The sequence below is a fragment of the Carettochelys insculpta genome, chromosome 5 (assembly GCF_033958435.1).
Source record: "Carettochelys insculpta isolate YL-2023 chromosome 5, ASM3395843v1, whole genome shotgun sequence".
In the NCBI taxonomy this organism is placed as follows: domain Eukaryota; kingdom Metazoa; phylum Chordata; order Testudines; family Carettochelyidae; genus Carettochelys; species Carettochelys insculpta.
The window spans coordinates 97,469,513-97,492,390 of NC_134141.1; the positions used below are offsets into that span (position 1 = coordinate 97,469,513).

Here is a 22,878-nt window from a genome sequence, read left to right on the forward strand (position 1 = left end):
ATTGCATACAAAATGTCATGGATTTGGGGCTGGCTGCCTGATGAAGACTGAGTTGTGAAATTGAGCATACCATTGATTAGTAAAAACAATACAGTAATCATTTTATAAGAACAGTAAGAACTAATGCACTCAAGAAAACACCCAGTCTGCCTGTGTGATCTCATAACTTTATTATTTTATTTATTCAGTGTGGTTTGATTAACTGCAAATTCATCTAAAATGGCATCACCTTTAATACAGTTTTACCTTCCTTTGGGGTTGTTGATAGATTTCTTTGATGTTTATTTGCTACTACCCATTCCCAAAATGTTAACTTTTTGTTTCAAAGTGCAGCTGAGAGCCAGTCCTTTGTCATGGCTTATTTTTAGAGCAGTTTTAAATAAGAATCTGGAAATAGGAACCCTTGAATGGACATGAGATAGGAAAACTGGTTCTATGTAAGAAATGGACCACATTGCGGCCTGACTGACGTTCCTTGACCCAGAAAGATCCTGAGTCATTGCAATCTGTTCTGTGGGAGAGCCAAGGCAATATGACCTGGCTCATGGACAAGTTTTCAGTAGTCGTGAGAGAACAGCCTGTGGGCTAAATAATGCCATGGTTCTTCAAGCTATTCCTGTCATGGTGGGTTGTGATGTTGCACCAGATGGTTCTTGTCCAGTTGATTGAATCCGAAAGACAAGAAGGAGGTAAGCAAGGGATATATGATGCTTTTTAAGGCAGTATTTGGCTTTCCTTATTCTGTGATTTTTGTCTTCTTCATCTGTAAACATTATATAAATATTCCTGGTCCTATAGGAATAAACGTCAAAACCTTATTTTTAAAGACGGTCCCTTTTATTCCTCATGTTGGGCCCTGTGTGACATTCCCATGCATATGTATTTACGGGCTTTCCTCAGCTTATCCGAGTACTTCGTCAATTTTATATTCGCTAATGGAAGTGTTAGCTTTACAGCACACGTTTATAATAGGGTATAATTATTAACTGCATTTTACAGATGAGGAACTGAGATGGAGATTAAGTGACTTGCCAAAGTGAAAACTGAAAAAACTAAACTCCATAGGAATCTGTACGTAATAGTCCTTATTTCTCAACATTATAGAACAGTCCCCATTGTTAAGCTAAATATTTTGTACATTTATAAAACTTAATTCTTCCAAATTTAACTGTTTGCCTCTTTATAAAGGCAAAACCCAAATACTTTTATCTTTACAATATTGCTATTACTAATAATCCTGGTATTTTCAGTTTGCTGTAATGTTCTTTATTCCTTTCCTTACCCTCAATTTTTAGGTAGCTGCCAGATGTGCATAATAAATGTTTGTTTCAATAGATACTAATAGAGGCAGGTAGTCCTTGGTTATGCCATTCATCTTCCATACTGTGCAAGTAGACTTGCAGAGATTTAGCTATTTTTAACATTTGTAGGTAATCATGAATATTAAGGTCCTCTTGTGACTGTTGAAAAGGATTCTTCAAACCGCTTCATGTAACTGAGGAGTGTAGTGCTTTCAAAATTTTCCTAATGTCACATAGTTCTTGAAAGTCATAAGCATTTTACTATATAATACCATACCTTATGCTAAATACATCTTTTGTCTCTTAGAATTGGCCATTCCTTTGTATCGAAGTTCCTGAGGTCATCCTGTATCTAGTCATTGACCGTCCCTGATCTAAGAAATGGTTAATACTATGGACTCACTGCTCTCCTCATGTGAACACTACCATGCATCTTTTAAAATTAGCTACTTTACTGATAGATGCTAATGTTCACCCACATAACTGCAGACAAGACTAGGATATCTGGAATTGAGCATATCTGTGAATGATATTGCCATTCGTAAAATTATTCAGCTAATCTCATAATATATGAATTGCATACCTTCGGAAAACATATTATGACCCTGAATTAAGAAAGCATTTAAGCATATGCTTAGGCCTATTGTTATCCTTTGTTAGCTAATAAAACCCTAATATCTTAACCAGTTACTGGAAGCACAGCCTAACCCTTTAATGGCTGGGTGACAACATTATGCTGCTGATTTACAGTTCCAAAAGAATTAACATGGACTTAACCAGAAGTATCACAGTTGTCTCACTATTCATGCTGATGAAGTCTCATGAGTAGATCAGAAACTTACATTTATTGAAGACAAAAATATCTGACATTAATACCTGATGGAGTCACTCTCTTGGTGTGCATGAGAATGGTTTGATTGACGTGCATCCCTCTTGAAAGTGACTTTTAGGGAGTTAAAAAGTGTAGAGACCTGTTGGTGTCTGCCTTATGAGCACTCGTTTGAACATTGCTTTGTCAACATACTTTTTAATATTTTAAAAATATTACCAAATTTTATGATAGTTTGGGTAGGTCCTTATAAGTTCAAGAAACAGTAGAAGTGTGTAACCTCTGTGGAATATCTTGTTCCCAGACATCTCTAATTGTTTGATCTTTGTCACTAGGAAAGTGAAGGTGCTTCATTATTTAGATTCACTGCAGACTCTCCAAGTTAGGTGAATATCAGTAAGAGACATGAAGAGCTCTATGCCAAATCAAGTCAGGTTCATTTTTAATGTTGCTATACATATTGGAATGTCTGCAGTCTTCTTCCCAACTACGTACCTCACAGAAGTCAGTTATATTTCTGTACATATTTAAATTGTCTATTACTATTCTGTTGTCTTGTATTAATAAAAATACAGAAACATTTTGAGCAAACTTCATAATTTCTCATTTTCTTCCCAGACATTCTGTAGTCCCATTGTGCCCCCCCCTCAATTCTTTAATTGATCATTATGATACTTTGTTAATAGTTCTTAGTATCCTGTCAGCTTGGCTCGATGTCCAACAGAAACCTCAGCTATCTTCTGAGCTTAAGTTACTGCTGCAGACATAAATTCCTGTGATGTGTAATATTTCTGTAAATGTGAAATAATGAATAAAATTTGTGTACCACACTGCAGCTTTCTATATAAAACACACGTTTATCTCAAAGAATCCTACCTCTCCCACCAAATAGTGTGCATATATGTTTTTGGGAGGAGGTGCTGTTTGTGCAATTTTACATAAATGCATATCTTTGTACATTGAAACATGCCTCAAAGTAAGGAAAGCTACTCAGTCATTGCTGAGTGTTGATGATAAAGGACCTAGATAATAAACAGGCACTATATTCATAACTGGTATATAAGAAACTTGTAAAAGATTATATACCAGATAAATCTCTAACCACGTGAGGTACTGGTTTGAAAAATTCCAAGACTGGATGTATTATCAAATTATAGCAGTTATTGCTACTTACACTGTGTTGATTGCTCTTTGAGGGGTAGCCATATCACTCTTTCTTACACCAGTCTTTTTAGCTCTTTGAGAATGAGAGGATTTTTAGGATTGAAGAATGAGTTTCCTGGCCACAAGAATAGAAGCCTTGAAAATAAATTAGCAGGGAATTGCATGGAAGAGTGGGAATGTGCAGAGGTTTTGATTTCATTGAATGCATGCACAGACAAATACAGGAGAGGAGCAATCACTCTCTAATGGAAACATCTCCACTACGTGACTGTGGGGGAGATTTTCAAAGGTATCAAAAGGCCATTAGGTGCCCAACTCTCATTACAAGTCACTGGAAATTAGGAACTTGCCTAACTCCCTATTGTGCCTAGCAAATTTACCCCTGTAACCTTAATTCTAAGGAGGGTTCACGTCAACAGAACGTGGGAGGTCAAATGATCATTACAGTTCACAGAGAATTTTCTGTTTTGCCTATCAAATGATGATGTACTCTTAGCAATAGAATTCTTATCATAGTGTTCCTTAATGAGCTTCAGCTTTGCAAAGAGCTCTGGGAAAATACCACTATCTGGACTTTTTCCCTTCTGCTTATTTGCAAACCTATCCAAGGTAATAACCTCTTATTAGTTTTCCAAAGGGACACCTTTTCTTGTCTACAATTCTAAAGAAAAATAGAGTGTTTACGCTTGTCTAACAAATGACAAGAATAAATGTCTGATGATGTAATAGATTTCTTGTCATGCTGAATGTGCTCTTTCCAGTAAACTTTAATTGGTTGCTTGATGAAAATTAGAAAAATGGGTTTGATATGAGTCATCTTTCAATATACAGATGAAAGTAGAAGGATAAGAAAAATTTAAAAAAAATTAACTTCTTAAGGAGGTATATACGAAAGGATCTTCTGGTAAACTTGCTGGACTACTGCAATTTGAATGAATAAACAAAAGTCCATTCATCTGTAGTTTCAAGGCTCTTGTAGGTCATGCACTATTTTCATCCATTGTAATTTATTCCATTTTTACTTATTTGTCAAATTGTATAAGAACAAACAAGTGAAATTATTTTCAGTATGGAAACTATTGAAAAAGTTGTTTTTTTATATAAACTATTTTCAATATTAAATCTACAAAAATAAGTGAACAATGCTTCAAAAGAGCACACCTACTGTAAAAATTTCATACCTCAAAACCAATTCCTATTTTTTCCTATTTTCTTTATTTTTATACTGATAAAACACTTGAACAATCATTCCCAAGTTAAGTGCACCAGAAGGAGCAGTGTTCTGCTCTTGGGAACACTGTAACCTACTCAGAGTGATCACGCTATTTAGAAATACTGGTTTCAAAAGTTAGAGTAATAAGAGCAATAGTTTAAGCACTTTTTGCTTCACTTTCTTGAATATACTTACATGTTTTCTCTTGGTGGCAGTACTACATTATACGGACATTGTGATCACTGCAAGTAAAAAGTGTAGCTAAGCATCATTTGTCAGCAAAACTGCAATGGAATCAAATGGTTCAATTTCAATTAAACTGTTATGGTGGTAGTTTTAAACAAATGAAGAAATTATTCCAGCATGTGTAATATTAGTGTTGAAATTCATTGACTCCTGTTGCTTTTGTGGTGTCATAAATACTGTGTTTGTGTAAAAAGTACTTGGAGACAGAGAGAGCAAATGTTGAGTCAGAGTTCTGTTTGCTTATCTTTGGAATTAGTATAGTTAAAAGTTGTACAGTCAACCCTCAATTTTACAGACCCCAATTCAGCAGACTTCGGGAACAACAGGTGTCTGCCCATTGTTTCCGAAGTCCTCTGGGGTCCATAAAATAATACTTCCATGCGCGCGCACACACACCCCCACTCTTCAAAATTGAGGCTTATGCTGCTGCTGCCTGGATTAGCTACCATCTCTTACTTGAATAAATCTCAAATCTTACTTGAATAAACATAGTAATGCATTAGATAATTAGGTATTTCTTTGGGGACGTTCTTTGAGAATTTTGATCAGGTATTAGACAGCCATGAAATGCAAAACCTCTACCCTGATCTTATCCACTTCTCAAGTCCAAGACTTTTTGCAGTGGAACCTCTCTTCCAGCAAATCCTGGGCTCCAGTATGTCCAGGTATCTTGTCCATTTCCAATATCAGCTGAGGAAAGAGCATGTTTTGATTCAATTGTGTATGTGCTACAGTCTCTCCTGTGCAATGGTAGAGACATAGAAATTAGTCTAAATGCCGGAGTAATAGCCTTTTCCTGTCCAGATGATCACCAAGTATCCGTCAGATTGATCTATATAAAAAGACATAGCTATCAGCAGATGGAATGGCATATCTTCTAACCTTGGTCCCAGTTCTGCAACCTAATACAGACCACCTGCACCTAACATGCTAGCTGTTGAAAAGGAAGCCCTCAATGGGTTGGGATAGAGTTTGTTTAAAGGCCCTTCCAATTCTCTAAGTCTATTCAAAAATGTGTGTCATTTTCGTATTGGTGGCAAGAAAGAAAGACTAATTCCAGAAAGCTAAGTGTTCAAACTCTTAAATTTCTTATAGGATAACATATTTGAGACTCTCATCACCTTTTTCTTATGCTAACTTCAAATAGTGTCATAAATGCAGGGTGATATAGGTCTCTTGACAAGGTGCTGCAAATTATCACAATCCTTTCATGAACAAATAGCATTTAACTGCATCAGTTACTTTTCCATAAAAATGTGCTTAGCTGCAAAAACAGTCTCAAGTGTCTGCTCTTGCATGTGGGCCTTACTACATTTTCTGTAAGGACAAGGTTATCCTTTGTGCTGTGGAGTCATTCATTGCTACAGTCAACTTGTGCTTTTAGATCTCACAAAATTGTTATTCTTCCTTTTGTTTTGTCCAAAGCCTCCAAACACAGAAGAGAGCATGACGACTGCTAAAGGTGTGGAGAGTGGTTAATCTATACCATAGAAAAATGGTTCTCAGCCAGCAGTAAATGTAGCCCTGGAGGTACACAGGGGTGTTCTAGCCTAGGAGTTACCACAGCTCATCTAGATGTTTTCCTAGTTTTACAACAGACCGTATAAAAAGCTCTAGTGAGGTCAGTACGTGCTAAACTTTCATAGAGGTAATGACTTGTTTTATAGGGCTTTACATACCATACACTGAAATGTAAATACAATATTTATATTCCGATTGTTTTATAATTATATGGGAAAAATAGAAAAGTGAGCAATCTTTCAGTAAGTGTGCTCTAAAACACCTGGTATTTTTATGTCTGATTTAAAGCAAGTCATTTTTTATGTGAGATGAATTCTGGCATAAGCAAGACAAATCAGTCTCTGAAAGGGATACAGTAGTCTGAAAAGATTAAGAACCATTGCCTAAAAAAATGACCAAGATCAGGAAAAGAGAATCTTAATTCTTTCCCTTTCACACTGAGTGAGTCTGTTTTGAAAACCTCCATCTATCCTTTACTTAGGTTTATCAAATGCTGAATCTTATTCAGTTATAACTAGTTCCAAAATTCTTTCAGAAAGTAATGCAATTAATTTAATGGAAAGAGGGTGTGTTTGCTTCCTTTTGTCTCCTGTATAATTTTCACTTTTTGCTTTCCATGATTCAGGGAGAAGTCAGGATCCAAAACAGAAATTTTATCCAATTCCCTTTTATCTAAGGTTCTTATATGGCCCCAGAGTGGACGTTAATCCTGTCACAGTGTACTGGTGAGAAAATTGGCCAAAGCTGTAGAAGTAAGTTTGTATGGTACGCAGTACCAGCAAGCTCTTTATAGCCAGTACGGCATGCTGGAAAAATGATGTACCTGACTCTGGGCTCTCCAGAGAGATGCCTTTCAGGAGAACAGGATTAAAGAACAGGCAGCTGGGAGCAGTGTGTCAGGTGGAGGAACTGCCTATGGTCTAGTCCTTTGCCCATGGACTGCTGTCCCTCCCAGTGGGGGAAGAAACAGAACCTCCTCCTTCCCTACCAGCTCCTCTGTCAAACAGCCCCAACCCCCTCTGTCATAAGAAAATATGGAGAGGGGAGGGGCAGAGCTTGGGGGCTCCTGGCTGGAGGTGGGGCAGGGTCATGTACAGTATTCACATGCCCCCCTCCCCCAGTTGGTTGCCTCTGTCCCCTTCCCTTTCCCCTCTTCCCTCCCCCCCCGCCCATACCATGAAGAAATTAATTTTATTTTCACCACTGGATGGCTCCCAAGATCATAATATCTGGGCACCTCCCAGATTTTTAATGTATTTATCATCACAAGGCTCCTGTGATGCAGGGCAGTGCTGCTGTTCACATTTTACAGATGGGGCATAGAGAAAACAAGTGATTTCCCCTCCCCCCCCCGCCCCCCAGCAATGCTCAGGAAATCTATTGCAGAGCAGAGCTCTCCTTTGGCTTAAGCTGGCACTCGGAGTACTGGATCATCCTTCTGTCTCCCATTTTGGGTTGACCTTTTCCTCCAGTCTGTCCTGAGATACTTTCTTTGGGTGTATGTATGATTGCTTCTTGGGGTCATAATATGTAGCTAATGCATTAGTTGACAAGTTTTATATAAATGGTAAGTTTATATTTAGCTTAGCAATTATACAAACTTGGAAGTATACCTCCTGCTGTAAGGGCAGACAGGGAGTGACCGCAGAATCACAGATCACAGAATCATAGGGCTGGAAGGGACCTCAGGAGGTCATCTAGTCCAGCCCCCTGCTTCAAGCAGGATCAACCCCTACTAAGTCATCCCAGCCAGGACCTTGTCCAGCCGGGACTTAAAAACCTCAAGGGATGGAGAATCCACCACCTCTCTAGGCAACGCATTCCAATGCTTCACCACCTGCCTGGTGAAAAAGTTTTTCCTAATATCTAACCTACACCTTTCCCTCTTCAACTTCTGACCATTACTCCTTGTTCTGCCATCTGACACCATTGAGAACAGTTTCTCACCCTCCTTTTTAGAGCTCCCTTCAGGAAGTTGAAGGCTGCTATTAAATCACCTCTAAGTCTTCTCTTCTGTAAACTAAACAGCCCCGAATCCCTCAGCCTATCCTCATAGGTCTTGTGCCCCAGACCAGGCCCAGAGTGCCTCAGAGAAATGTGAACTGACCCTGGTATTTACTGGAAAAGAGGCACAGCACCAAATTGTTCTGTTGGGGAAAAGATTCAGTCCTATTAGGTAGGAAGTATTTCTATTTCAGAAAAAAAAATGCTAACAAGGGGGCAAAAAATCAAAACTGGCTGCATAGTATATAGGCAAACATAAATTTTATCCTAATGGCTGTCTTCTTTTGTCCCACTCTCTTCTCAATTACCTTTCATTTACCATTTCACCTGACAGTGAATGAATTTAAATGTAATTTTCAGGAATACAGTACACAAATGTTGATATTTGCATATAAAAATAATTTTGTGAGGGTTTCTACTGTGTATATTTTTAAAGCATTGGGTTTATAATTTTTCCATTGATTTAGGATGAACAACAAGTAAATGAACTTGAGCTTTTTCCAGATAGAATCTTTAAAGTTTATCAATCAGTTGAATTGATAGGAAGTCTCAATATGACTGAGGATGGCTGATAGTAGTGTTAACAGAACTCCTTGCTCTGTTTTGGAAGTTTTTATTATGATGTCACTGTCAGTTTCTATTCTGTGGAATACTAGTTTAAATGTAGCTGAAATGTCCAGTAGAAATATGACATAGTCATACATCTCACTGAATTTTTACAAAATAAACTAGAGAGTACCTTAATTGGCAATGAAATTATCTTATTTGCAACTGATAATAGTGATAGGAACCCAGAAAACAAAGGAACTTGTGTGAACAAGGTTATTTTTGGGAAAACAGCTATTTTAATTATTTATTATCTGTTCCTTGTTGTCTCGTTCTAAATGTCATCCCACAAAGGAACAGAAAAACAATTTCATTACTTCGATTATATATGGCTTACTTATGTCTAAGAAGAATGGAGATGTAAAGTTTGACAGTATTTGTGACCCTTTCATTAAAGTTGAAGACCAATCTAATATGTAACTTATACCAGAAGGGTTATTTTGCTGTCGGCCGGCTTTCATTCAAGCATAGATATAAAGATGAAGACCAAGTCATGCTACAAACCAGTGTGGTGAGTGCTAGGAATCTTGATTAAAAAGATGAAATTTCACTTGCTCATCCTTTTTGTCTACCTATAACCTAAACCCAAGTAATCACATCTCAAAATAGCACAGTTAATCCATTTTAACTTCTATCAAGAGACCTAATGAACTGTTCATTTTTTCCCTTAGGCAGAGTATTTTACTGCTCAGTGTACTTTGCCTTGAGCATCCTGAAGTCTGTAATCCCAAGTTTGTTGCCAAACTTTTACTTCTCAGCTGGCGGATCTTCAGGCTGCTGCTGTACTGCCAGCTACACTAGAATGGTCATCTTTTTAACATAATGCCAGTTCTAACACATGCTTAGAGAAACAATGTTTCAATATCTTAAATCAATTAACCCCATGTTCTTGCTGATCTCTTTATAAGAGTTGCCACAGGTTTGGTTTTCAACTGAAATACCCAGTAAAATCGGTTCAGCGGGGACCAGGGACTAAGGCAAACTCCCTACCTTCCCTGGCTCTGCATGGCTTCCAGAAGCAACCACAAGCTCCCTCCAGGTGCATGGAGGCTCTGCTTCATCAATACAGAGGTGGATCAGAATATCCTACAGGAAGATCTAATTGACCTTGAAGCTTGGAGAGAGAGAAATGGGATGAAGTTCAGGAGTACAAAATGCAGCGAGGGCAAGTGTTGTGTTAGTCAGGCAGGGCGGGCTGCTTCGGCTTGTGTGAGGATCCCAGACACCCCATGAACACCCCTGAGTGCACAGCTGCACTGAAGCCAGAGGCAGCTGGAAAGCACCACCCTGATCTCAGGGGAGGGGAAGACCCTCACCATTTGGGGCAGGAGCAGCATGGTGAGTGAGGCCTTGCCAGGAGCCACTCAGGAGAAAGAGGCACCGATGAAGGAGGAGGACAGCCAGGCAGTGCAGCTGGCAGTGAGAGGAGCTGCCACACCATCTGAGCCACAAGTGGGAGGAACTGACACCTGCCATGACACGGAGAAGGAGGAGCCAAGCAAGACCAACCAACACGCTGCAGCAGGAGCAGGACAAGACCCCCCTACAGGCAGGCACAGAGCCACATCAGGGATCTGGGGGAAGACACCTCTTCACCTTCTGGCACATTTGAACATCTGGCAGCCTCTCGATTCTGGGGGTGCCGGATATGAAAGAGTTTACTGTATATCCTCCATTGCCTCTGGGCCAATGTATAAAACAGACATTTGTTATATCCATTTATTCTTTATTCAAATTACTATCCCTGCTTTATCAATTCTTTAAGTAGTTCCTTTTTTATAGGGCAATCAGAAATGTTTCCTTAGGACTTTTCCAAAGAACAAGGCAATTTAAAGTGGTGAATGAAAATAATATGATTTTTTTTCTTAGGGTTTCAATAGTTCAGGCACCGCAGTAGCCTGTAGTAGCAATTTGGAGGTAGTATATCGACACCTTCTAAGTTGTGTTCTGGTTTTCATTACCAAGAACATTAATTCTGTACGTTAAATTCAATCTGTGGATGTTAGTTTATTTAGTGATCATAGAATGATGCAGAGATGGTATCCTGTCCAAGGACACTTCATTCATTAAAAAGCTTAAAATTATAATCTCATTAAAAGAGAGAGGCGGAATATCACTGATAAACTGCTGCTACTTCACAAAACTGTAGTAAAGTAAGGACTCTTAAGATTTATTCTGATCTTTCTGTCAACTAAAAGACATTGCATCTTGTGGCTTACCTCCTTTGTGCTGTTTTACAGCTGCACAGGCTGTGGTGGAATAACACTGGATCTTATACTATACATCTTGGCATAGAAATGGCAAAATAGCCTAATTGTATTAAATCTTTTCAGTTACTGCCTAGACACAATTGTCTGTGCTTGATGAGATTCTCATTCAAGTAACCCTCGACCTCATAAAATTCTGAACTCATACCTGAAACCTACACTTTATAATGCCAGATTTTTTTCCCATTTTCAGTTGATGCAGTTAACTTGTATCAAGTTTAAAAATAAGGCTTTAAAAGAATCAATTTCATGGTGAATGCATCTAGTCAATTAGGCCATTTAAACAACATCTTACTCGTGTGTAGCAGACCATTTTACAAGTAACTGATAGTTTTACAAGCCTGTGTTTCAGACACGATAATTGGTTGTCTCTGATATGTGAGTTTGAGACTTAAACTCATTAACTTCCTTCAGTGTACAGAATATTTCTTAACTAATGTTATTCTGTACCAAGGCATGATATTTTTAGGTAGTCATTTAAAAGTACATTACCAGAGTAGTACCGGGGGGGCGGGTTACCTTTAACCCTTTTGACTTTCACCATTTATAAGCAAAAGTCAGCTATCTAGTAACGGGATAATTTCTGTTTTAGGCAAAAATTCAAGTAATATAGCTTAATGTGTAAGTGTGTAGAGTTTGGGATTATATTATGCCCACACAAAAAATAACAAGGAAGAGATGTTACACTTTCGTCATATTTCATAGTTGCCACTAGCCAGGTTATTTGTTGGATGAGTGGAGAGGAAGGGGAATTAGTAGGAAAAGAAAATGTGGGCTGAGTAAAGTTCTCTGTCCGTTGGGGTTAATCTTGACTCATTAGCTTCAACTATTTATGTCTGCAGTATCTTTAATTTATTTTTAGGCAGAGATGGTCTCTTACAGGTGCCATGGCACAGAGAAGCACTCACAGAATTCAGAGGGGCAGCCATGTTAGTCACCTTAAAGACTAATAAATTGATGAGGGCATAAGCTTTTGTGAGTAAGTTATATCCAAGAGCCACATTTACATGCACAGCTTCTGTCAACAAAACTCGGCTGTTCGGTCAGCAGTGTTATCCCTGTTCCCAGTCAAGTGTAATGCCTCTGTCAACAGTGTTTGGCCAACAGCATGCCCGTGTATATGATTCTGTCGACAGGGAGGGCTTCCAGTTCCCCGGGCAGTCCTGTTTGCAGAGCTTCCAGTCAGCCATTCTGTCAAGAGAGGCAGGGCAGTGTGGCTGCTCTGTGTAGACAGAGCGGCTTGCTCTTTCAATCTGCTTTGGTTGTAGACGCTATCTGTCGACAGAGGTACTGCCGAGATTTCTCTGTCAACAGTGACTTCTCTCAACAAAGGCTGCCCATCCAGGCATAGCCTACTAGTGTATAAACTTATTCCCTAATCAGTTTTTTAGTCTTTGAGGTGCCACTGGGCTCCGGGTTGTTTTAACAGACAAAATTGTGTTTCAAATGAAGAAAAAGGAGGCTGCTGTCTATCAGCCTGTGAGACCCTGACGCTGACCCTGGGCAAACACCTGAGGGGGGCAGATAGCCATGCTGAGTGAGTACTGGTTACAGATGCAGGAGTGCTAGAATTGTTCACTTCAGTAACTATACAAATTATGCACAAAATCCAAGATTATTTCTGGCACTCTGTTATGATGCACACACAATTCAAATAAGTGATAAAATATTATCTCGTGCTTGTGTTAATTCATTACTTAGATCACTTGAGGTGTTATAAAAATGAGAATCCACAGGACTTTTAGATCTCTTTTATTAGGTCAGATACAAATCCATAAAGTGCTTTGAAGCTTTTGACCATGAGCACTTTTATGTATGAATGCTATGTATTCTGACTCTATATATATGTACTGTGAGTCAGTCCCACGGACTGCCCTGGTACATTGGGCACTGAGCACTTGAACAACAGAGCCTAAAACTAACTCTTTTCAGTGCTTCACAGCACTACTGACACTGGTGACTAGCTGATATCTAATTCATCAGCTAGTGCTACCTGCATCACCACCATTGTTCACACCGATGACAGTGTTGGCAATAATCTAGCACTAACTAGCACCCATGAGCCTGCTGGCACCCAGCACCATCAGAGCAACACTCAGCGCTGCACTGCTCAACACTACAACAGTTCCTGACCTCACCTCTCCTTGGCACTGGAGGCTCCATGCAAACTCAGCCATCCTCTCCTGTCTCAGACAATGATAACAGTGCATGGAAGAGGCTGCATTCTCACCGCATGCCTTCCTCTGCCACAACCTAAAACCCCACAGTGGCCATTTGCACATAAAAATAACACTGATTCCTGTGGCTTGTTCAACCATAGATGCCCCTGTACCCAATGCAGTGGCAGTCATGGAAGCTATGGAACCAATGCAGACTACCCAGTTCCCATACATCCTTGTGTCTCAGACTTGCTCCCAGATCTGCTAACCACCAACTTCCCTTATAGCCTCCACATCTGAAGAACCAGAAGAGAGACAGGATATGGAAGAGGACCAAGCCAAGGACACTTAAGTCACTGAAACACAACTTCTACTAATCCCCTGACATAGCTGTCATGCCATCCCCACCAGTGATGGGGGAAGACATCAAACAGTTCCAGGATCTCTTCAAATGAGTGGCTGTAAGTCAGGGCGTCCCCATGGATGAGGTGCAGGAGAACCAATACAAACTTCTCAAGATTCTCCATCTGCACCGTCCCAGATTGCTCTGCCAATGCATCGTGCTATGTTAGACCCAGCTGACACCACCTGGTAGACGTTCTTCTCTGTGGCCACTCTTGCATCTGCACCTCACTGGAAAAAAGAGAAGGTGCACACCGGATCACTGTTGGAACCCCTAGCCTTACAGCTGACAACATTCCAGGCCCTCAGATACAGCAAGAAACTGAAACCAAAACACCGGGTACATACAGCAACGAGGATCAGACCCTCCCACAAATATCTACCGTCATACTCCAATTTTGAAGGCTTAGCCATAAGCCCGAGTGAGCCCTATTTGGCTACCACCTGAAACACTTCCTCCAAGCATGGCACAACTTCATACAATATTGTTAGGTGTTCAAGAGAATACAAGCTGGATTCGCTATCCTCTTCTCACCTCACTTCCCACTTCTCACCGTTCTTCAGGGACCCTTCACACGAGTGCCTCCTATGAACTGAGGCTGCTTGTCTGATCCAAGTAGGAGCCATGGAACCAGTTACCCTGCAACATGGAGGAAAAGGGTTCTACTCATGATATTTCCTGACTCAAAATTAAAATGGAGGATGGGAGATAATCCTGGATCTGTAGTGACTCAACAAATTCGTACAATCCCAAAGATTTAAACTGGTCTCTCTAGGCATTATAATACCAGTTCTGGAACAAATTTTGAACTAGATATAATTGTCAGAAACCCATTTGAAAAAGCTTTTGGATCTACAGTTTTTGCTAAAAGCAAAATTTCCAATGTTTTCTAGCCATACAAGGTAAGCTACTAACACAAGTTTCACAACACTTTCATAACCACTATTGCTTTTCACTACTTGCAAGTCCAATCCAATATCAAATGCAGACTGATCAGTTCTGAATTAGTTTTAACATGTATCACAGGTCATTGAAAAACAAAAGTTTTGCAAGTATTTTGTTTATTTTTTTCCAGTCCATCAAAAACTTTCTTTTTTCTCCTCAGCTATGGGAAAGACATTGTTAGTCAACTATACCTACTGAGTATTGAAGCAGACTCTTCAAACATACAAATGAATCTGTCAGCTTTTGGTATACAAAATAGTGGAAATAGTTCCTAAAGCCCTTGAATTATTGAGGTCCATCCACTATAGTGTAAAGTTTAAATTGGAGAATGCAATAACATACAATGAATTGTTTTATAGCTCACTGAAAGATCACTTCTGAGCCACTGTTGTTAAATATCTAACATGGGATAGGCTAATTATAGTCCCTTCCTATATCTGGGTTAGAGACAAGGCAGCTAGCAAGCCTTTTCCTCTATGGCTATCCCCAGAATAGCTGCACTCCTCTGGGTGTTCCAAACAGCTGTTCTGTGGTGTCATCACCAGAGGTTCCTACTCCAAAGGCCGCCGCCTTATGATGATCATCTTTCTCTTACTTCAGCAGCCCCTTAGACTTGGGTTCTCTGGCTGCGGGTATTTGTGCCAGATTGCTAAGTTAATGACTATATTCTATTCACATACCAAGAAATAATAAAAAAAAAAAAAAAAAAAAAAAAAAAAAAAGAAGAAACTGTTGTTTTATATTTTTGTCAAGAAAACTATTTTACTACCCCAGTTTACCAAAGAGAATTTTGTCTTGTTTTATTATTCAATTATTGACTCTGTTTTGGAACATACCGTCTCTGAAATTTAACCTAAAATTATTTTGTACATCCTGACAGCAGTATGACCTGGTAAGGAATGTCACTTTTCCTCTAAGTTACATGAAGACCAAAGTACTTATGGGCTTGGTACTGTTATTTCCTTTCCATGTGCATTTTCATATATTGTCGTTATTAAAGCTGAAGGACAAGTACTCTGTCGTTAAAGTGCATTTACCCTTTAATAGTCAACCTTGGTTATTGGTCTTATTAGGAATGTAAATGAAGATTTTTATAGTCAGTGGGGGCAGATGGCAATGGACTGCCAGTAGGGGGTGCATGGTAGGCATTCTGTTCGTTAGAGGTCTGAAAATCTCAGGTTACTCAGCCATTTTTGTCAGCTTAACACCAGCAGTCCTTTTTACCAAGTGGCTATAGTGTAACCTTGATTTGTTGTGGTGTTATACACCTTTCACTTCCTCTCCATATTTAACATTCAATGAGTGCATTTACAAAAGCAAACCACTGCACTTGTGTACCCTTGTACTCAAACCCTTTTGTTAGTGTACTTTGTTTAAACATTGACCTAAGTTGACTTCTGTTATAATTTCTACTATATGAAAGATTCCAACATAAATACATTCTCAAAGTTAATGTATATTCTAATGATTTAATCATATTAACTTGTAGATTGAATATGAGTATGAAATAGGTTTCCTAATAGTATTAAAAATCAGTTCTAAAATCCTTAATTGTCAAACAAGATTTTAGGCAATTTTTAAAATGTTTCAGTATTACAAATTTTGAACTTGTATGGCTGGTGATAATTGATGTTCATAGGTAAGTATTCTAGCCTTTGTCTACTCCTGATTTTACTTAATTTTTCCAGGCTGTTACCAACCTCACTCTGCAGTGCTTAATAAATCTAGGTTTGAGTATTTCTGAGCTGACTGGGCAGATGCACCTTCTTCTTCCTTTGCAATAGAAATATCAATTTTTCTGGTAACTATGATTAAGATTCCTAATAATGCAGTTACATTTATAGACTGCTATGGAAAAGTAGATTCTCCTGTCATGCTCTAATATTTCCAATACAGACTTCCGTCTATCACATCATCAAAATATATTGTCACAACAGTAATTAATAAAAATTGTGACAGACTTCTAGTATTTAAGTAGATTAGGTAAACAAAACATTGTAAAAATATTTTGGAGCGATGAATGGAGAATGTACAGCTTCTTTAGTCTTCAGGATATTTGATGAGTACAGAGACTAGTACTGTACCTGATCCCTGATTGTGGCCTCTGTTGCCGCCACAATACAAATAAAAATGGTTACTTTTATTGTGCATGTTTGTGGTTGTCTTTACAAGAATAGAAAACTAATATTTCTTTTAAAGCATTCCTCAGTACAAGGATGTTCAAACTAAACTTTGTAAGGACAAAATATTTCTATTGGTTTGTTGACAATAGTAAACATTGATGCATGTAACTGCAATTACATAAGATAAAAGCCCCTTTCTATTTGAGGTCAGACACAAGTAGGTTTTCTCGGTCAAATACTAAGGGAAAAAATTGTTGGAATTTTTCTTGGCAAACGCAGCTTAATGAAATCCATTGATCACAATAGTCTGAAAAGTACCGCGTATTATACGACTTCATGTATAGAAGACCAAGCAATTTATTGAACCAATTTTTTTCTTGATGCTTTATTTAAAATGCAATGAGATTATGATGTTTCAAAGGGATAAGAGCGTTTGTGTGAGTTTGAGAAAAGCAACCAACATCCCCGGGTTTCTTAGTTGTCTTTCCTGTTTTACGTTTGCTGTCATGAATGTCAGTGAAATCTTTACTAGGCATGACGTTTTGCCAAATAGTTTTCAAGTATGTTGAAACTCTTAAAGTTTATCATTTACAGTTGTATATTTACAATTTGTAAGTGTGCCTTTGCTACATGATACAAATAACACAGTGGGATTGAATTTAGTCAGAGTGTCACACCTTAACAGGCATTATTCTATATCAGTGGTTTTCCATCTTTTTTCATTTGTGGACCCTTAAATTTCAAATGGAGGGATGGAGTCCTTTAGAAATCTTAGGAAGAATCCACAGGTCCCCATGGTTCTGGACAACAGGTTGAAAACCTCTGTTCTGTGGTGGTGATGATACTAATACTTATTTTATTGTATCTATAATATGTTAGATAATAAATGGAGACAGACAATATGTCTCATACATAATTAAGTTGATCACATTAATATCCTAGGCTTCACTGTATTAACTACAAATGAGCCAACCAGTTGTATGAGACATTTGCAGCTAGCATTCTTTTGCTCGAGATTTCCAATAAAGCTCTATAGTATTTTACCACAGAATCAAGTACGTAAGATACGGGAACTTTTTTTGACAGTGAAATTTATGTGTGTAATGTGTTTTGGTTGATCAGGTAGCTATGGAGTTTTACCAGTAACAATATGGTGCAGCATGTCCCGAGATTGATTTTAAAGTACAAATCCAGCTGTTCATAAAGTTGCTTGTTGTTATTTTGTGACTATTTAGAGCACTTGCTTAATACACTTTACTTTGTGCCTTAAGTGCATATAATTCTTTCTCAGACCTCCCATGCTGCTAAATGTATTGGTGGAATGGTGGTTCACAAAGCAGGTCACTCACCCCTAAAGAAGAAACTTTCCAGTCACAACATAGAACCTATAGTGTAAGAACAGCTGTGGATGTGATCTAAAAATGTGTGTGTTTTTCGGCAGGGGTGGGGGAGGGTTTCAGATTTTATTTTTGAGAGACCAGGTGTACCATGAAAGAAATAATACTAATTTTTTCCTCTTTACTTTTTTAAAAAATAGATTAAAAAATATTTTGAACTTGAACCACTTGCACGAGGAAAGCGCTGGATTCTTAAACCCTGCTCCCTGGATGATATGGAAGCAGTAAAAGACAGCTTCACCCTTCTGATAAATTTGCTAGAAGAGAGAGATCTTGAGCCTTCAAGAATGTGAAAAGCTAGGAAAGTGGACTGCTTCTCCAATCATCATTGTACCTCTTTGTTCTGCTCACAGCTTAATTATGATTTCGTATCAAGACTGCATTTACGGCTGACAGTACATATAAACTTTCATTTAGTGCAGAAGATCTGTTTGTTAAAATAAATGGGCTGTAAATTATGTACATGATTATTCCAGTTGTCAGCTAAACTACTGAAGTATAGGGGGTTACTCTTTGTTTACCACTAATTCTACTCACGGCACATTTTGTCCCCGCGTTATCTGAAAAGCACTCTTGATATGGAATAGTGTGTGCACAAAATCACAGTCTGTAGAGTGAAAATATGCCACCAGCTATGTTTTCCGAAACGTAAGTATTATAAGAATTTGCATGTATTCCTTGGTGTGTTTGCTTGTTTGCCGACCCCAAGCATTACTAGGAAAGGATGGTCGCCAAGAGCACTGGAAATCCTCTTACAAACGGGGAAATGTCCTGTTGCAAAGTCTAGTCTGAAGTCTTGCTGAATGAAAATACAAATAGCTTGTTGATTGATTACTGTGCTAATTCTTAACCCTTTCAAAGGCACAAGCGGTCAAGTTAGTGAGAGTAACAGGAAGTAAGACACAAACCCAGCCTGTGCACATATCAGTATTCGTTATGGTTTTTTTGGGGTTAACTTAAATATAAAAAATAACTTGCATTTCATTGAAGCCACAAACTAAGTAGACAAGGCTTTTAAAAAATTAAATAGGTTGGGCGCAATAATTTGCCAATTTTTGGTGGCTATGATTAAAGATCAGCAAGAGTATATATATTTCCACTCAGATGTGGATGAATGCTGTATAAATAGCATGAACTGTGACAGATTTAAAATAAGGGACCTCCTGTATCACTCACTCAAAGTAGTATTGTTATCACAACTGTGCTTCTGCCTCTCCACTGTAGTTAAAGTTCCTTCAATATTTCTGTGATAAACCCCTATTTTCAGGCTTTTCAAAATGCTTCCAGAAATCTGCTCAGGCCTGAAAGTTAGTAAAAAGGGCATTCATCAGAACCAAAGTTTTGAACAAATTTAGAAGAACTCCATATAGTTCTAACCCTTAACCCTGCCCATCCCTGGTTTGTAACATTTGCATGCCTTTCAGCGGTGTTAAACTGATATATCTCAGTTTGGTATTCAAATGAGCATCTCAGTTCATTGATTCATAATAAAGCCAGAGATGAGAACAGGGTGTAGAGATCAGCCACCTGGTGCGCTGCTTGGATGTTGTGGCTCATACAATTAGCTGCCCACATGCACCAATACCCAGCTCGATGCACAGCCTGCAGTGGCATACTGAGGTATAGGAATCCATTTCTTTCAGTTTATTATTGTTTATAACAGGTTTGACAGGTACATAATGAGAGAGAGCCTATAGAAGCAGCTTTGCAGTTTGGAATGTGCACTTTGTTAAATTAACTAGTTTCAGTAATTTTTAAATTTCCTTGAATTATTTGGATTACATCTCCCTTCAGCTACACGCGGCTTCCCTGTGGTCCATTTTAATCCCAAGTCTGAAGCCTAACAGATGCTACTTCAACTGAATGGGGGTTCCTGAGTGGCTCCTGAATTATTTGTGTACTAGAAAATGAGAGATGAAAGTGACCACAGAGAGAGAATCTGTTGCCTAGAGAGCATCTGGGCTCATTGACACTTTCTTCTTGCTCCTTCACCTGTGTACATCTTTGTATTTCTCACCCACATGCTGCTCCATGACACTCCTTCTGCAGATACTGTACAACTCAAACTCTTCCCCCAAGAACAGTTTCTTGCAAAACAGAATTAGGAGCTCTAAATCAGCTCTCAACTCTGTGAATTGGAAGTACCCTGCTGCCTGTCAAGTATTGCTGAGTTCCTTGAGGGGCTCCCTTTACCTGAACTAAATATGAATTGGGATCTAGTTTAGGTATTCCTATTCACTCCTTCAGGTGACATAAATAATTTAAAGTTCTCAGACTTCTGCAGAAGAAGCTATTTGGAGGAGGATATGCGTAAGAAGGGGAACTGGGTTGCCCACTTTGGGGCCAAGAGGAAGGGAAAAGATAGCAAGACAGTTTAAAATTAGAAGATGGGAGTAACCATCTTTTTTTCTATTTTCTGCCTTCCACCCCACGTTAGATGTAATTAATCAAATTCAGAACAGATGTAAGTGAGCCCAATTCCACTTACTACATACTCACTTACACCAACAGTGAATTTGGTGGAAAGGTCATAGGGATTTTGATATTAGTTCAGTCATGAGATTTGAACTATGCACTGTTGGAAAGTGCAACATAACAGAGACATCAAAAAGGCCTAACTTGCCATTCAGAATCTGGCTTTAGCTGTGTGCTATTGGAGAGGATCTTAGGACCTTTTGATGTTAAAGTCTTTTCTTTAGGAAAATGCAACTGCACAGGAGCAGTGAAATTTTTTGTAATGATTTTCAATGTTCATATTCTTAGTAATCACTCCACACTACAGGTTGAAACAGTCGTAACTGTTTAAAGATTCAATAAAGGTGTTTAACATTGCTTAGAATGTCGTTCTTTTGTGGTTCTGAGTTTGTGAATGGATTATAAATGGATCTGTGTGTTCTAAATGTTTACACACTTTCACCTTTTTATGGATGGATTAAAAATTCATTGCAGTTCATATTACACTTTTTTGTCTAAAGTGTTCTTGAATATTCTTAATACTCAATCTGTGGATTCCATATAACTTTATATAACTTTTATTCACATGACTAATCTCAATTACTGTTTTCTCTTCCTGTGCATTCATCAGTTAGATGAAATAAATTCAATCAGTAAGAACTAACTACTTTCCATGCAAGTTCATTAAACAGTGAATATTGTCTTTTTTAAAAAAGATATTGTGGCTTAATGTTCTTTAGCCATCTGTTAAATTACTTTCTGGGTGTGTGTTTTTGTGTGTGTGTGGATGTGCCCACACTGGGCAGCTTCTCAGACCCATGTCTGTCTGCAGTGTTTCAGCCGTCAGAATGAAAACATTATCAATCAGTATCCAACAACAGCTGTTTTTGACATGCTTCTGTCTGACGCCTAATGTTTTACAACTGTCCTCATTTGTCTAGCAATTCTGAGCTGGTCATCTTGTTGCTTCCATGTTATGTCCTGTACTTGTACCACAGCATTTGTAGTGATTTTGGAAATCCTTGTTAGTGTTTTTGATATTTTCTTGCTGTAAAATATGCTATGTGTCTTAATTTGCATATTCAAATATGCTGTACAGAAATCTGTGATGTATTATTTCATTTACTTTCTGGCATTTCATTATATTTATAGATGTTACAGATTTTTGTACCTTATTAGCTACTATAGTTGCCTTTTTGTAATGGCAATTAATTTATATTACAAAAGTTTGTATCTTTACTGTAGTTGAGTATTGGTTGATAGCTAAATGCCATATTATCCTGACTTTATACTAAAAATACATCATCTGTATTCAGTAGTTGACCCATTTATGTAGGTAAATGCAAGACAAGAGGAACTTGTACTGTCTGATTTATACATGATTTCCACTATAAAAAAATGAGAATAAACACTGAGTAGAACTGAAGTTGTAAGCTTGAATCTTTTTAATCTTAACTATTGGAAGTATATTTTCACTAGCTTAATACAGATTTTCAAAAGGTTTCATTTTGGTTCAAAACAAATGATAGACTTGAAATATTATGACATCTATTCATTACCAAAAAATTAAATTGCTGTTTCTAACTGGTCTATTTTCTTAGTGTTATTTGGCTATTTCAGAAGTACTTTTAAAATATCCTGTAGAATTAATGCAGGACTGCAAATGGAAATTACTCCTCTTAATACAATTACTTCAGGAGTTCAGCTCGAGAAACATATGTAAGCAAGTAAATATTTTAAATAGAATTGTGACATTACTATATGGCACTTGTACTGAGTGGATCCTCTTAAAAAGTGTAAACAGATATATTCAAAGGAGTGTAGTGGGGGAAAAAAAAATCCTGGACATTTGTGAACTCCAATGCAACATGATCCCATCTCATGTGGTTTGAGTATACAAGATGCCAGCAAAGCAAAGCTGTTAAGCATCTGATTGAGATATAGCCTTGGTCAGGCTTACTGCACATTTCTGGTTTGGTTTCCAAAGTAGGCAGTTACCATATACCAAGACTAGGATGGAATTAGAAGATTTGAAAATGGCTAGTATTTTCTTCAGGCTTTGTTTTCATAGTCATAGGTGAATGGAAATCTAATTTTCATGCTAAAGTTAATGGAACTTTAAAGAATTTTCATTAGTTTATTAGCCCCTTGAACTGATAGTACAAACAAATGAGAACATGTCTGGTGTACAGGGTTAGCCAGCCACACCAATAGATTAACAATGGGAGAGGGAGAGAGAGTGCTTT

The 22,878-nt window shown here is 38.2% G+C and overlaps 1 protein-coding gene across 2 annotated transcripts in view; it reads left to right on the forward strand.

The window, feature by feature from the left end:
• The window catches only part of ARL15 (ARF like GTPase 15), a 299,281-nt gene extending 277,093 nt beyond the window's left edge, over nucleotides 1–22,188 (forward strand). For both annotated transcript variants that reach the window (XM_074995576.1, XM_074995577.1), the window contains one exon: nucleotides 18,319–22,188. In XM_074995576.1, coding sequence (XP_074851677.1) covers nucleotides 18,319–18,471 — 153 coding nt within the window. In that variant the 3' untranslated portion in view covers nucleotides 18,472–22,188. The remainder of the gene's footprint in view (nucleotides 1–18,318) is intronic.
• The last annotated feature ends 690 nt before the right edge of the window (nucleotides 22,189–22,878 follow it).